This window comes from Bacillus rossius, chromosome 5 (assembly GCF_032445375.1).
Source record: "Bacillus rossius redtenbacheri isolate Brsri chromosome 5, Brsri_v3, whole genome shotgun sequence".
Lineage (NCBI taxonomy): Eukaryota > Metazoa > Arthropoda > Insecta > Phasmatodea > Bacillidae > Bacillus > Bacillus rossius.
In genome coordinates this window covers 71,044,709-71,060,552 of record NC_086333.1, presented here as the reverse complement: position 1 = coordinate 71,060,552, position 15,844 = coordinate 71,044,709, and the positions used below count along the sequence as shown (strand labels likewise).

The window sequence follows — 15,844 nt, the reverse complement described above, 5'->3', positions numbered from 1 at the left end:
CCGTTGTTCTGTACCAGTGGTCGTCACCTGAGACAACTACTGGTTCTGGTGACTGGTTGGAAGTTTTACAAACATCACACATTTTAGCGATTGCTGATTTTCGATTTTAAAAATAACTGACATGTACCAGTGTTTGTTAGGCATGACGAAAACTGGTGATTTATGGTATTAAGTGATCCAGTGCCCGTCACCCTCCTTTGTTTGTATCTTTGTTTATTATCGTAGGACTTAACATGCTAGATATCATGTTTGACACCTCTGAGAAGCATACAAACAGAAAAATTGCTTTGAAAGAAACATAAATACAATTAATTAAAAATTATAATATTTTCAAAATCAAAATTCTCTTATTTAAAAATTGGCTTTTCAAAGTTTGCAGAACTGAGGCCCAAGAACTGCATTATTGCTGGTGCCAGTCACACTCATTCTGTCTGTGTTTTCACTGCACAACAGAATATAAAACTCATGTTATCAGGAGGTAAGTTAAATAAATTGACACTTCCTGGTCTGAAAGTCCTCTATTGAGTTACAAAGAATGTATGGCTAAAGTTATGTGTAATACACCATTACGGGCATGCTTCCTAAATGAATGTGACTACTTTCCTGATAATGAAGAATTTAAAGAAGCTTTAACTTGGTTTTTCGAGGAGGAAATGATTGACAGCATCACTTAAAAACAATGGATTACTGTTGATCGATGCAATTTCAAAACATTTACCAAACTAGTTCATGAGTTTGTTCAAGAATTTGGCAATAAAATGAGTAACCTTAAAAAAAATATGACATTATTTGTTTGTTCTACAAGATGAGGCACAAGGGTTTGATTGAAACAATTCTATGGCTACTGTGCACCCTTTTGTAGTATATTTCAAGGAAAGCATTCAAGAAACAGGAAAACAAGAGCCAGTTCACCAGAGTTTTGTATTAATATCGGACTGCCTAACACACAATACTGTCATTGTTCATGCTTTCCAGAAAAAGTTAATCCTATTTCTGAGAAATTATTTGCCAAATTTGTAAAAGCTGTACTATTTTTCAGATGGTTCAGATGTACAGTACAAAAATCGTAAGAATTTTCTGAATCTTTGCTATCATAAAGAGGACTTTGATGAACTTGAGGCTGAGTGGCACTTTTATGCTACATCAAATGGGAAGAGAGTTTGTTATGGAGTTGGGGGTACGGTATAAAGACTTGCCTCCAAAGCCAGTCTCTAAAATCCATTAGAAAACTAAATTCTAACACCTGTTCAGCTTTTTCAGTGGAGTATGAAAAAACTTCCTTGAACACCTGAATAGCATCCACCCGAACATACATTTCCACCATGGAGGTGGAAGTAGAAGAAAAATTGCCTTTTCTGGATGTCTTGGTCACAAGACAGGATGATCACATCAGCACAGTGTTTACAGAAAGCCAACCCACACAGCCAGGTATCTACAGGTGAGTTTACACTACCCTCCAACTCAGAAGACGAATAATCACAAGGGTTAAAGAACATATCAGCGACTGTAAACGTGAAAACCCACAATCAGCTTTAGCAGAACACTACTTGGAAACCAGAACACAGCATTGATTTCAACCAATTCCACACCATAGCCAACATCAGACAATACAAGAAAAGATACATTCGAGAATCAGTGGAAATATTAAAACACCCGGCAAACATAAATAGAGAATATAGCTACAAATTAAGTAGAATATCAATATGGGATCCATTCTTCAGAAAACCTCAAAACCTAGCTCTGCATCTAACAAAAGACAGGTCTCCTCTGGTTGGCCAAACAGCCCAGCCAATCAGAAGAGAATAGGCCACTGATTTGCCAGCACCCCAAGCCAAACACAGAAGCCCAGCTTCTACTGGCCAAACCAAGAGGCTAACTAGATGAAAGGAAGGCTGTGATTGGCCCAAAGCTGCAGCCAATCAGGAAACACTCCTCTCAGGCGAGAGTATTAAAGGCAGAAAACTTTTAATAACCTCATTAACCCTAGGCAGGAGGTGAAGGTCCATTGGATCATGTAATCCATAGCAAAACTACAAAGGGTCTCTAGGACTCAATAGAGAACTCTACCCTGATGATGGCTACTGCAATGTCGACCGAAACATTAGTGATATATTCGCCTTGGACACGGCTACAACCCAGAAGCCAAGCTACTTCAGACAATGGCCGCAAAAGCCAGTAAACTTTATTAATAGTGTGATCACTACACTGTAAAGCACTATAAACTATAACAACGTTTAGAATCATTTACTGTAGATTGTTTTTTCCTTCATTTTCAGCATTATTTTTGCAGAATTTTGTAGTTAGTTTTACCCAGCATGATTTTACAGAATCTTGCAACATTGCTTTGCTTATATTCATAGTTAATTAAAAAATAATACAACGGAATATGTTGAGAAGGAAGTGGCTAGCATGAAGTGGCTAGCATAAAGTGGCTTTTATCTGTTATTATGAGAGAGCCATATTCCCCCAATTATTTAATAAGTGTAGCCAAGGATTACACCACAAACAAAGGAATTCATTTGAATGTTCACAAACACAGTTTAGAACTCACAAAAAAAAAGTTGCTGGATAACTTTTTGACGAATAATTTTATTAATGCACAACCCCTCTAATTTGAACAGTAACATGTTAAAAAAATAAACACTTTTTCAGTGGCATACAGAAATATAATTTACATACAAAAATGCAATGCCATTTTATCAAATGAAACTGTGATGCGATATAAGCTAGGCCAAAAACTATACCAAGTGAAAAGTGTTAAGTTCTTTATTTTCCATAGGCCCTACCCTTAAAATTCTTTTACAGGTAAACATTTAATATCATTACCACCATTATTTGATGCAAAGAAATGAAATATTTCCAAGGTTTCATTTAAAAATTGTAGGCTAACTTGCAACAGCACATGCTGAAACAAGTACAGTAGTCAGTACACATTAGAAGAGAAAGTAAACACCCACTGTACCGCTCAATGGAAACAAAGGATAAGGTGTGCCGTATATGGTAGTGAAAGATCTTTAATCCGGCATCCTATGTTTCAGTACATTCTGCAACTGGGTTGCTGTTATAACTCGGAAACATATAAAACAGAATTGTCTTAGTTATGCCTGTTCTAAATTGTGTGTTTTTAAGATATGATTCTAAGTTGTGAGACCCAGCATTGTGTTTCTAAGTTATGACAGTTCTAAGTCAGGTTTCTACATTATGATTTTCCAAGTTACCTACAAAGTTTCTGAGTTGTGCATTCTAACTTAGGTATGACAGTTCTACGTTGTGACTTTTTTTGAGAATTTTAAGTTATGACTGTTCTAAGTTGTGTTTTTAAGTTATATGTATATCCCAGGCAACTCATGTTCAAATTTTATTTGTAGGTTTCCAGCTAATGACCTTGATCGCTACGTCGTATTACTGCACTGCCGACAGTTTTAGTTCGCTCAGAATTTATAGTTACCTACTGTCAATTTTGGTTTCAGTACAGCATTTCCTGTTTTCTAGTAGGTTACATTTCCCATTTTACATTTGGTATTCTTGTTAAAACTACATTAGATTATTGGAATTATTTCATTACCTCAGAAAGACATACTTAAAAGAGTGGTACTGTAGGTAGACAGGTAAGTGTCTAATTTCCATCACATTGAACACTGTAATTGATATAAGTGTAATCACCTATTCTTTAAGCAATTGTGTCATCTATGAGATAATGTATTACTCCTTTGGTTTAACTAAGTAGTTGTGAAATTCATAAGTTTTTACAGCATATAAACGTGAACGTTTTAAGAGTATCAGGTTGGTTAAGTCAGAAACATTTGAAATACTGTAAAATAGTGTCAAAGGTTGGTTAAGTTTGATCGGCAATATTAAAATATTTAAGAATCTAGTAGGATTTTAAAAACATTTTCTTTCATGATAGATAGGGAACTTTAGAGATTTTAAAAAATTATAATTCATGATTTTTTTCTTGTTTTTCAAAAAAGACGCGACTGTAGAAAATTATCGTAATATTAACTGAATAAAAAAAATTGTTACTACTAAAAATCTATTTCTATTCTTCAAAAATGCCCTTCAAATATATTTTTTTAAATAGCTTAAACATGTTATAACTTACAAAAGGACTTTTTTAATAAATGAAATTTTTTTTTCTTCAGATATTTTCAAAGTTACTACATTATAATAAATAGGTATAACATTTCAAGGCCGCTAACGCTGGTGTTTGTAGATGACTAACGGTAGGAGTACAGACCATTCACAACTAACCAAGAAATAACTTAAGAATACAACGAGTTTGAAGAGTATTAATAAACTTCGACACATCGCGTGGATTAAATAATATTAGTGATATTTAAAATGTAAACAAAATGAAAATGAAAGGCCTAACCTTAACCTTTCCACGAGAAATGACTTCAAATAACACGCCAAAACAACACAATAAATAAAAACTTAATTTAAATATTATACTTACTTTCTGTTTCTTTATTTTCATCTTTGACAGGTTCTAAATTAACAATAGTTTCTGTATCCAAAAAACGGGCGTTTTCATCCATCTTGAAAATTAAGACGTAAACCAAATTGTCGTCACATAACTCCAAAATACGTAATTTAACACAACACTTATCACATTGTTGATAAAATACATTTAAATCTCACTATCATAATAATAAACAACACTACTCATAAAACATTACTACAAGAGACCATTTAAGAAGTCTTTCGTTTCACTCTAAGCTAGGAGTCATTTGTTGGTTCAAATATAATCTAAAATGCTATTGGTCAAAACCAAGCGTGTACACCAACACCTTTTGCAACTCAAAAATAACTGTTTACATTTATTATTAGGTTTAATTTTAATTAATAAAATTTCCTATAGTACATTATGAAAGATAAATAAACAAATAATATTCAAGTAACAATATTTGACATAACTACAACATTCCAGATTTCTGAGATCAGCATCTTAAAAAAAACAACTATGTCTCGATGTTCGTAGCATCAAAATAACATACATTTTATAAACCAAACATTTAGGTGCAGTTCATAATTATTTCTCTTAAAATAAGACAATGGATAAGCACTGCAAGCCATGGAGTTAGCTGCAAGCACTGGTTGAATATTTTTTTTTTTTTGTTAACACAGGGTTTAGGATTAAAAATCTTAAGAATTATAAACTTATCCGTTCAGCGATCACCAACGAACAAAATGGTTATTTAACATGATGAAATTAGCTGTCGTTAATTCCAGCGAATAAAAACGAGTGAAAAAGCAACCATGTTATTTAAGTTCATTTTTGGATTCTTAGGTATCATCTGCATTTTGAAGACCATTTAGGTTTGGAATCGATGTCGCTAGATAATTTGCTCATTATAACGATTTATCCATAGTAAAATTAGTTATGTACTGACGTTGTACCGACCATGGCCTTTAAGCCCGTGCTCCGCACCGCCAGTACCGTATCCCGTTTTCGGAGCGCGCTCCTTGCCCAGCCGGATTGAGTCAGGCGAGCGCCCCGGGCGTGACCCCAATATACAACAAACCTCATTAACAGTCACCGCGGCCACTGGCCTTAATTAAAATGCCCGTGACTATGATCAAGTCAGAATAGGAGAAATCCCTCTAAAACAATTCACAGTGGGACAATATGTTAGTAAATTTACAGTCGCCAACTTGATGTCACAATTTAAATAATTAAATACATTAAATCATTGTTAAGCCTTAAGCACCCAATTACCAGGTGCTACATTTTAATTGGGCACCTGGAACATTTTTTAACTGGTCATAGAGTAAATTCAATTAATATAAGGTTTTTGACACCGACTCACAAAGAAGAGAAAGTTTCTTTTCCTTGCGAGGCGGCCATGTCCGGCAGTCTCGAACCACTCCGCGCCGGGAACAGACGTGTGTCCGTGGGCAGCAGCCAAGTTTCTTTCATTGATTAATTTTTATTCTGTACTAAATCTTTAAATTTAAAACCTTTTGTTAATTCACCGCTGCCCACGTCGACTCGGCGCATATTTTGCGGAGCCGGGCCTATCCCGACCGTCTTCAGTGTGATACCCCGATACGTATCGTAGCACAGAACGTACGGTACTGGCCGACTCCAGCGAAAGTGTTTTTACTTAAGGACGCCGTGCATATGCCTGCCAGCTGCACACACGTAAGTGTTTCGCCGAATTTAGGAGCCCGCTCATAGAGCCCCCCCTGCACCCGTTAATGTTCGGCGCTGGCCGTCTCCAGCGAGCATCGACCCGCGTCCCGCGAGACTGCCACGGTAACCATTAGTGTCGCGTAGTGTTATGTTTTTTCTGTGTTAATTGTGTAACAGTTAGACGTTGCCAAGTGTTGGTGAGAGTGTTTTGTAGCGGGACTAGATTAAAGGTAATTCTCACCAACTCATGTACACTAATTTTCCGGAGTCTCCCGTCCTCCACATGGCCGAGCGGCCTTCACAATCAAGGGAGAGCCATTCAGGGTAGATTCAAGCCGTGTACCTGGCGGGGCACGCGGGGGCAGAGTACCCACGACCCAACACCAACGGCCTAGCAGCCCGCTAGCCTGGCGCCCCTCCGGACAACAAGAGCACCGCGACGCCCGTAGCGCCCGTCAGGTACCCCCGGGCCTTTCACATAGGTCGGGTGACGGCAGTACCTACTTGTAATACCAGATACATAGATCAGTTATATAGCCTACTCCTTGAAACATAGTTACAATTGAACACAAAAATTACAATATACTCCTTAACACTGAAGCCGAATACTCAAATCGCACAGGCCACTATGCATTATTGATGCCTCACCTGTGCGTGTACGATGAACACGCCTTTGCGTGTTGTGTAGTATTGTGTGTCGGATGGTCCATGCAACAGACGTGTCCATAGCCGCCTGCGCAACTATCAAAATCAAAGCATTCTTCACTCCGCCAGGGGTATCTATGTATTCATCCACCCGAATGTTATTTCCAAATTGTTTGAAAGACATGTAATAATTATTTAATAATTTTTTGATAACAATTTCATAATGTAATGTTTATTTACCATGCGACTACATCTAACTCTTGGCCTGATTCGCTTCCCATGCTTTGTGCACTTTGCACACGAAAGTGATTCCAGGCAGTGCGCATCTCTCGGTGAACACAAAAGTAGCCCTTCACCCAGTGCTGATGTCGGACGGGATCTCGCACCACGAAGCCTTCATTTTCCTGCCATCAAAGATTACCAGCAATTGTATACATCTTTTTAAATATCTACTCTGTGACCGGCCTATCTCGACTTGGCCAGATACCGCCGGTCTCTCAAATAATTATAATTAGCTGCTTCGGGATGCGATTTGTTTTTTAAGTAATTTTATTGTTTTATTGCGAGCCACATGAGTAGACCTGTCTTCACATAATGTGATCTAGCCGCGATTCTCTATCCAGTTTCACCCACACAAGGCTGCCTCCGGGATTCACATGCAAATGAACTGTTTAACTCTTCATTAAAAGAGACTTTACAGCGAGTTGCATAGCATCCATGTAAGAGACGGGTTTACAGGGCTCTCTGCCCACTTACCATAAGACTGGACATTCTCTCATTTGTCAATCGCTCATATTGCCTGCACGTTTCCTAAGTGTTTCATATGTTAATTATTAATGAACTTTTCGTGTTTGTTCGTACCACACCTGCCGTGTGACTCAGTGGACTTTGATCACTCCTTTACCGCGGAATAGAGAGATTTGTAAATCACCCGTAATTCGAATTACAGCGAGTAAGCAGGATGCGGTGCATAAGGACAACCCCGACTCCAAGCGAAAAAGACAAGGATGCAGACACCACCATATAAATTGTGTTTGTTTCCAATAAACACAATGTAACATCATTTGTGAGTTTATTCCTTAAACTACGGCATCTTGAATGACCGGGCTCTACTGCCGAAGGTGATTGAGACAGCTGGGAACTAGGTGGAAGCCCCAGAGGATATGAAGGAGAAAGGAACGACAGAAACATGCCTTCATTGTGAGGACAAGGAGGGTGTGGAATGGGCTGGGGGAAAGCAGAAAGAAGGGGATGAAATATACAAGGGATATGAGCTGATTACAAAGAATCGTCGGGGGGGGGGTAGGGGGGGGGGAGAGGAAGCGATAAAAAGGGGAAGACTCATTGACAAAGAGAGTAAGTACGATTGCGAGTTTAAAAAGTAAATTAATCAAACCATACACAAATCAGATTAGAATGTTTTAAACTTTAATATATAAATACAAGTTAATGTAATGCTGATACCATATTTTCCAAGCCACCATAAAATGGCTTTACATTTAGAAAATATATCCATGATTCAAAAATGCATATTTATATAAAATAGCAAAATTTAAACTAGAAACACATTGTAATGATCAGTTTCCAAAATCTTAAAACCAAAATATTCCAATCACAACTTTTACAATGTTTCGTGCTGCCGTCACCCGACCTCTGTGAAAGGCCCGGGGGGTACCTGACGGGCTCTACGGGCGTCGCGATGCTCTTGTTGTCCGGAGGGGCGCCAGGCTAGCGGGCTGCTAGGCCGTTGGTGTGGGGTCGTGGGTAATCTGCCCCCGCGTGCCCCGCTAGGTACACGGCTTGAATGTAACCTGAATGGTTCTACCTTGACTGTGAAGGCCGCTCGGCCGTGTGGAGGACGGGAAATTACGGAAAATAATATACGAGTTGGCGAGAATACATTTAATTTGGTAGTTTCACCGGGGGTCCATGTGGGTACACGGTACACTCTACAAGTCCGCTCCGCGGTTCATTCCCGCTACAAAAATTCTCACCAACACTAAACACAACACTATGTAACAATGGTTACCGCGGCAGTCTCGCGGGACGTGGGTCGATGCTCGCTGGAGATGGCCAGCGCCGAAAGTTAACGGGTGCAGGGGGGGCTCTATGAGCGGGCTCCTAAATTCGGCGAAACACTTACGTGTGTGCAGCCGGCAGGCATATGCACGGCGTCCTTAAGTATAAACACTTTCGCTGGAGTCGGCCAGTACCGTACGTTCTGTGATACGATACGTCGCGGTATCACGATGAAGACGGTCGGGATAGGCCCGGTTCCGTAAATACGCGCCGAGTCGACGTGGGCAGTGATGAATTAATAAGAGGTTTTAAGTTTAAAGATTTAGTATAGAATAAAATACTCAAAGAAAGAAAACTTGGCTGCTGCCCACGGACACACGTCTGTTCCCGGCGCGGAGTGGTTGGAGACTGCCGAACATGGCCGCCTCGCAAGGAAAAGAAACTTTCTCTTCTTTGTGAGTCAGCGTCAAAAAACTTATATTAATTGAATTTACTCTTTTACCAGTTAAAATATGTTCCAGGTGCCCAATTAAAATGTAGCACCTGGTAATTGGGTGCTTAAGGCTTAAAAATGGTTTTAATGTATTTAATTATTTAAATTGTGACATCAAGTTGGCGACTGTAAATTTACTTACATGTTGTCCCACTGTGAATTGTTTTAGAGGGATTTCTCCTATTCTGACTTGATCATAGTCACGGGCATTTTATTTAAGGCCAGTGGCCGCGGTGACTGTTAATGAGGTTTGTTGTCTGCTCCGTGCGTGGTGTACTCGCCCGGAGTGGCTACGACGCACTTATTACATGTCGGGTAATTAGTAATTTCGTACTAATGGCTTTTCCTTAATTGAATTATGGGTTAGAGCCTCCGGGGTCCCGTACCTTTAAATATCATTATGTCTATTGGGGTCACGCCCGAGGTGCTCGCCTGACTCAATCCGGCTGGGCAAGGGGCGTGCTCCGAAAACGGGATACGGTACTGGCGGTGCGGAGCACTGGCTTAACGGCCATGGCCGGTACGACGTCAGTGCAATGTTGTTCTAAGAATCTTATCATTTCTTAAAATTATGCTACTAATTCCACATTTCCTCCTACATTTTTACTACATTATACCCTGCTTTCTCAGCAAAACATTATTTCACACCAACAACACATTCTACTGTACTCTGATTGACACTTCCAGGGGCGTAGGAACGGGGGGGGGGGGGACAGGGGGGACGTGTCCCCCTGAACTTTTTGGGTGGAGGGGACGGTCCCCCCCAACTTTCTAGACCGTGATATGTTTATTTTATAATATTATTCTGCCCAACTTTATTTGTAATTTCTTCGCTCATCAAATTTTATCTTAAGGAAACAATAATAATTTTAACATAGATGTATCCAATGGTTAGATACAAAAACCGCTTAAAAAGCGCTATTTTGCACTTTTAAAATCAATATTTTCCGGTGGAGGACCCCCGGACCCCCCCGTCTTAGTAAGAGGGGAATGGGTTTACATGACATCAAAATCATCATTTGTCCCCCCCAACTTTATGAACACAGCTACGCCAATGGACTTTTCCCATAATTCTCAAGGAAAAACATTAAATAAAGTGATATCTGTTAAGTCTTAACCAACATAAAAATCGCACACACCCCGTCAACATTCTTACATGACAATTATAAACCATTTCACTAATATACATATGTAAAATTATCATGGGCCCATATCCGACAGTGTAGTGGAGAATTGACGGTCGTAACTCGATTGCTTTGCTGATGATGGGATGGTTGCTTACTCGGCACCAGCTCTGTGATAGAGCAGCCTCTAACTCAGACACAGGAGTGGACTGTCCGGGCCAGTGTGGCTGTACGAGGAATCACCATCGTCGGAGAACTCTGTGGTGGCAACTTACTAGACTATTCATTGGTCCACATATTACGGGCCCATGGACATGCCCTTTCAATTACCAGCTTCGTCTTTCTATTACTAGGCGATTACTAGGATAGGATGACAAAGTTGCAAAACACGACTCACAGTTTGGTGTCTAACTGGAAGTCTTTTATTGCAAGTGAGGGAACTGTGGAGTGCCACTACAAAACACGCCATACAGACATACTAGGACATTGCTTCCAGTCCATGACTAAATTAACAATGTACAAAAACAATTGCTGAAATGGATTCGTGATGATAAAAAAGAAAAGGAAATAGATGCTAGATCGCCCACCAACCACATCTGGCCTCGGCATCGGCTCTGGAGGGACTGGAGAGCAGGACGCCATTTCCATGTGCACAGAAAGGAAGTTACATCATGAACACAGCTGCGGAATGCTGTGGACAAGGCTGGGACCTGTGCTGTAATTAAAGGACAAGGAGTTACGACGTGTGCACAATTAATTCTTAATTTTCAATTGTAAACACACATTAATGCACTTTTTTAGTATATGCTCCATGGTAACACTGAACGAACAAAGATGAAGAAAACATATTAAAGAAAGGTGTGTTATGACCAGTCATAGCTGATGCTGCTAATACATTGTTAAGATTGAGGTTAAGGCAATGGATGACTTAAAAAAATTATTTTTGTACTATTGCATTTAAACATGCTGCGATCAATTACTACTTTACATTACATAATTTTAAGGGGGGGGGGGGGGGGAAATTCTCGCTTGCACTCAACGTCCTGGAATATCACTACGTCATTGATTGCAGTACTTTTCGAAAACAAATGTAGGTATAGGATTTTAATTGTATCAGCTGATTATGACTGTTCTTTGAATAAATCATACGCTAAAGAAACTAACCAGTCCGTTGGTATGTATCCAGCAGGGTGTGGCCACATCTGCATGATTACATGGTAACTGGCTATAGCTTTTTTTTTGTCGCATACCCGTCTCCATAGGATGCATGGAGACGTGGCGGACGTCTCTCGGCCGTTTTCTTGTATTACCCTGCGCCAGCTCTCTCGCGTAGAGCAGCCTCCTGCACGGAGGCAGGGGTGGACCGTTCGGCCCGTGTAGATGCCGAGGGACGTCTCCCGCGCTGGAGAAAAGCGCGATGCAGGCTAGTTGTGTTAGTCCATGTGTTTTGGCCCGTGGACATGCCAAATACAAAACAACACTCATACACACTGTAGAAAAAACGATAAAAGACACTATAGAACAGAACCAAAAGCGATAATAGCGGCGAGTTTATGGAGCGTCTCGCGACCGTGCCTAGCCTCGAAGGTGGCTCGCACGGGACTGGAGACCAGGACGCCAGGCACTGCTCTCGCGCGCACTGAGCGGAAGTGACATCATTCCCAAAGCCATGGCGCGCTGCGGACAGAGCTGTGATCCGGGCTTTAACCCAGAGGCATGGAGGTACCTACGACATAAAACGACCCCCCCCCCCCTGTATTAGCAAGGGTCAAGGCCGTCCGTGCTTCCACCCGAGGCAGCAGGACCCCTTCTCCCGAAGCGGTCATTGGGGTTAGGGCCGCTACTCTCGCCCCGTACTCACCGGGTCATCGTACACAAGCGCATCCAGCTCCGAGTCTGCCAAGTAACGTGGGGCTCGGCGACTTCATTGGTTGTGTCTCGGGGTCGTCTCAGCCGGCTCCTCGACTGTGACTCGGAACTCTGCATCGGCGAGGGAGGCACCATGTCCCCATCCACCTCGGGCAGAGCCGCAACTAGGGGGGAGCAAGCAGGGCATTCGCCCCGGGCGCAAAGCTGTGGGGGTGCCGAAATCGCTTGCATTGTAATTCCTACTACAACTGATAACTGGTAAAAAGTTTTTTAACTTGCATGCCAGTAATGTCTAATCTGATTTACAATATAACGTCTCAACATATTTATTTTAAAATACTCTGAGAAAAATGTTGAATTCATCATTAAAATAAAAAATTGTAAAGGGAGAAGTTAGAAAGTTTTAATGCGTTCTCTATACGAATACAGTACAATGTTGTCAGAGAGGGTGGTACCACCACTGGCAGTGAGGAAGAGCATCATCTATTTGCTATGATGATATCATCAAAATCTTTGCTGCAAAAAGGTCTCGCAAGTTGAATTTAAATCTGTAAAAAACATTTATGACGACAATTTAATGAACAAGTCTAGTGATTATACGGACTACTTTATGGACATAGTGGGTTCGTGCATGGAAGTTACAGTAGCACAGAAACTGTTATATGTAGGTATGGAAAATGCTTAAATAGCACCATTTTTGCGAGGGGAGGGCCCCCGGACCCCCCGCTTTATTGGTGTGGTATGTGCAAAAAAAAGAGGGGGGGGGGGGGCGCATGAATCCATTCATGCCCCGGGTGCGAGAGACTCTAGTTGCGGCCCTGACCTCGGGTGGGGGAGAGTGGCTCAGCTGCCTCCTCTTCGTCCAGCTCGGTCACCAGAGGTTGTTTGTCCGCCTCGGGCATCCCGGTGACGTAACAGATCTGTGCCTGCGTCGTGCGTCTCCGACGGCATCGCCTCGGACTTGTGGCCGAGCTTCCTGCTGTTTCCAGCGTCGCAGTTTCTGGACTGGGGGTGGCATGGAACAGGCCCTGCATGCCTCGGGGCGTGATCGAGTCGTCTGAAGTAGGCGTTTCGTCCACTTCTACTAGGGTGACATCTTCAGAGACCAAATTTTCTCCTGGAAATGTTGTTCTCGTATGGTGTCTCGGTGCACTTTTCGCACCCGCCATCCATCCAGGCGGACCAGGTAGGTGCTTCTACTTAGCCGTTTAAGGATCGGGTGTGGTCCCAACCATCTGGGGCTCAACCCAGCACTGTAGTTCTTCAGCGCCCTGGACAGAGGCTGTGTGTGCACGTAGTCCAGTTCTCCAGGTTTGAGTTTCGGTGGCAGTTGGGTCGTCTGCGGTGTTATCTGGCGAATATAGGTCCTCTGGTGTTCGCGCGCTGTTGCTAGTTCTGCCTCTCACCGTTGACGGCGCTCCTCTGGGTCTTCTTCTTCATTGGCTACCCCGTGGGCTGTCCATTCTCCTGGCAAGGGCAAATTGTGGCCTTGGACCATTTCCGCCGGAGTCATTCCGGTGGCTGCATTGGTTCTGCGACGGATGCAAAACAGAGCCTCTGAAAGATGGTCGTCCTACTTAGTATGGTCACTACCCAGCCTTATGTGCATCTGGTCATTCAACTCTTGGTTTCGCCTCTCCATCGGGTTGGCTCGGGGGTGGTAGGCAGGTGTGGTCCGGTGTTCGATGCGCCACGAGTTGCACATCTCCCGCCACTGCCTCCCGACGAATTGGCTGGCATTGTCCGTCAGCAGCTCTCGGGTAGCCCCAACACGGGAAGAATTCTGATTGCAATAATGTCCCAATGGTGTTGGCCCGAATTTTGCTGGTGGGGTAAGCTTCTACCCAATGGGTGAAGAGATTGGTCACTACCACCAGGAATCTCTTGCCCCGGGCTGTGCGGGGATATGGCCCCATGACATCCAGCGCGAGGGACTGGAAAGGGGTAGTGGGAATGCGAGGCTGTTGTTGCTCCGTCCCATCGCTCCGCCGCCCTCTCCGCTCCTGACACCTCTCACAAGTCCTCACGTACTCCCGCACGTCCCCGGCCAGTAGTAGCGCTGACCGCCCGCCCGCCTTGTTTGGTCCTCAAGCCCTTCAAGCTTCCCAAAGATGCCCTATTCCGGCATGCACCGGGGAGGGATTATATTACCTAGAATGCAATTCTTGCACCACACAATTCCATGGAATGTGCCTCGGATGGACCAACGAAACTCGCGACTGGGAAGGCATGGAGTACAAGTGTGCGAGCTGTAGACTATGGCGAGGAAGTGCGCACACCCCTCCTGCAGTGGAACTGGTCAAGGACAAGTAGAGTGCCAGAGCTGTTCCAGCCCCTACCACCTGATCTGCCTAGGGTGGAGAGAGGAAACACTGAACATCGAAGGATTGGAATACAAGTGCGCCACCTGTAGGGCCCAACCACAGGGTTCACAGGGTTCACCCCCTCCACCCAGCACAGGCCTCAGTAGCTTGATGCTCCCCGAGTTTTCTGGACTATCTCATGAGGACCCAACTGAGTTCCTCAATCAGTGTGAGGCCCAGTTATTAGAAGTAGGAATCCCACATAGTCACTGGCTTCAACACGACCGACGCCAGCTGAATGGGAGTGCCACCACCTGGTGGAGCACCTATGGAGATTTTATAGCAACGTGGGCAGAACTACGAGCCCGACTGATAGCCCAGTATGCTGGGACCGAGCTAGTGGCAGACCTTAGTTGCAAATTCTGCAGCCAAGAGCAAGCCCCACAGGAAGAAACAGATATTTTCATTCGGAAGAAAATGCAGATATACCAGAGACTGCATCCCGACCAACCCCAAGGGGCGGGGATCCCCTTCATAATCGAACTTCTACTACCCAACCTCCTCTCATTTTTACGAGCCCCTCCAGCAAAGATAATTGAGGAGCTAGTAGACAGCCTGAGCAGTCGAACGGGACCGAGTGGCGAGACACCTACCCGAAAAACCCCCATCCCGAACACTCACACCCGAGTGGAGAACCAGCCCAAAAGGGGGTAAACCAATCCCGACCGGCCGAACCTACCAGCCAGGCTCGGCTACCAAGATATTGGTTCTGCCCTGAGTTCCACTTAAACAAGGACTGCCCTGCTAGGCGAAACAACCAAAGACAAAACCCCCAAGAGAGGACAACCAGTCAGGAACCGAGATGGTATCTGCAAGGGCAGGGAAACGAGAATGCGGGAAAGAACTAGAGACCGGCCGACCCAACCTGATCATGAAGGTCTCAACTCTCCACTGCACAGATCAGGGAGAAACCAAACCCACAGCTCCAAGACTCATCGTAGGTGTAGGAGAACAGGAGGTAGTGGCTCTCCTAGACTCGGCAGCCTCGGCCAACTTTGTAGCAACCAAGTTCCTCTGGCTTTGATGGACCAACTCCAGTTCTGCCCAGCCATGGTCTCTTTAGCCGACCCCGCCAAGGAGATACAAGTCAAGGGGAAAATCGAGCTGCCCCTCTGAACCAGGACATGGACATACCCAGTCAACTTTATAGTAACTAAGCAAATTGAAGAGAGGATGATCCTGGGCCAACCCTGGC

The 15,844-nt window shown here is 43.4% G+C and overlaps 1 protein-coding gene across 3 annotated transcripts in view; it reads right to left on the bottom strand.

The window, feature by feature from the left end:
- Nucleotides 1–4,924, bottom strand: part of LOC134531991 (protein ECT2) — a 76,902-nt gene extending 71,978 nt beyond the window's left edge. Inside the window, exon 1 of one of the 3 annotated variants that reach the window (XR_010075108.1) lies at nucleotides 4,457–4,923. Coding sequence is in view for 1 of the 3 variants with exons in the window: in XM_063368099.1 (XP_063224169.1) it covers nucleotides 4,457–4,538 (82 nt within the window). In the remaining 2 variants the exon portion in view is untranslated. Of the gene's footprint in view, nucleotides 1–4,456 lie in introns of all 3 variants that reach the window. The other 2 variants (XR_010075110.1, XM_063368099.1) reach the window with 2 other exon arrangements.
- Between the last annotated feature and the right edge of the window lie 10,920 nt (nucleotides 4,925–15,844).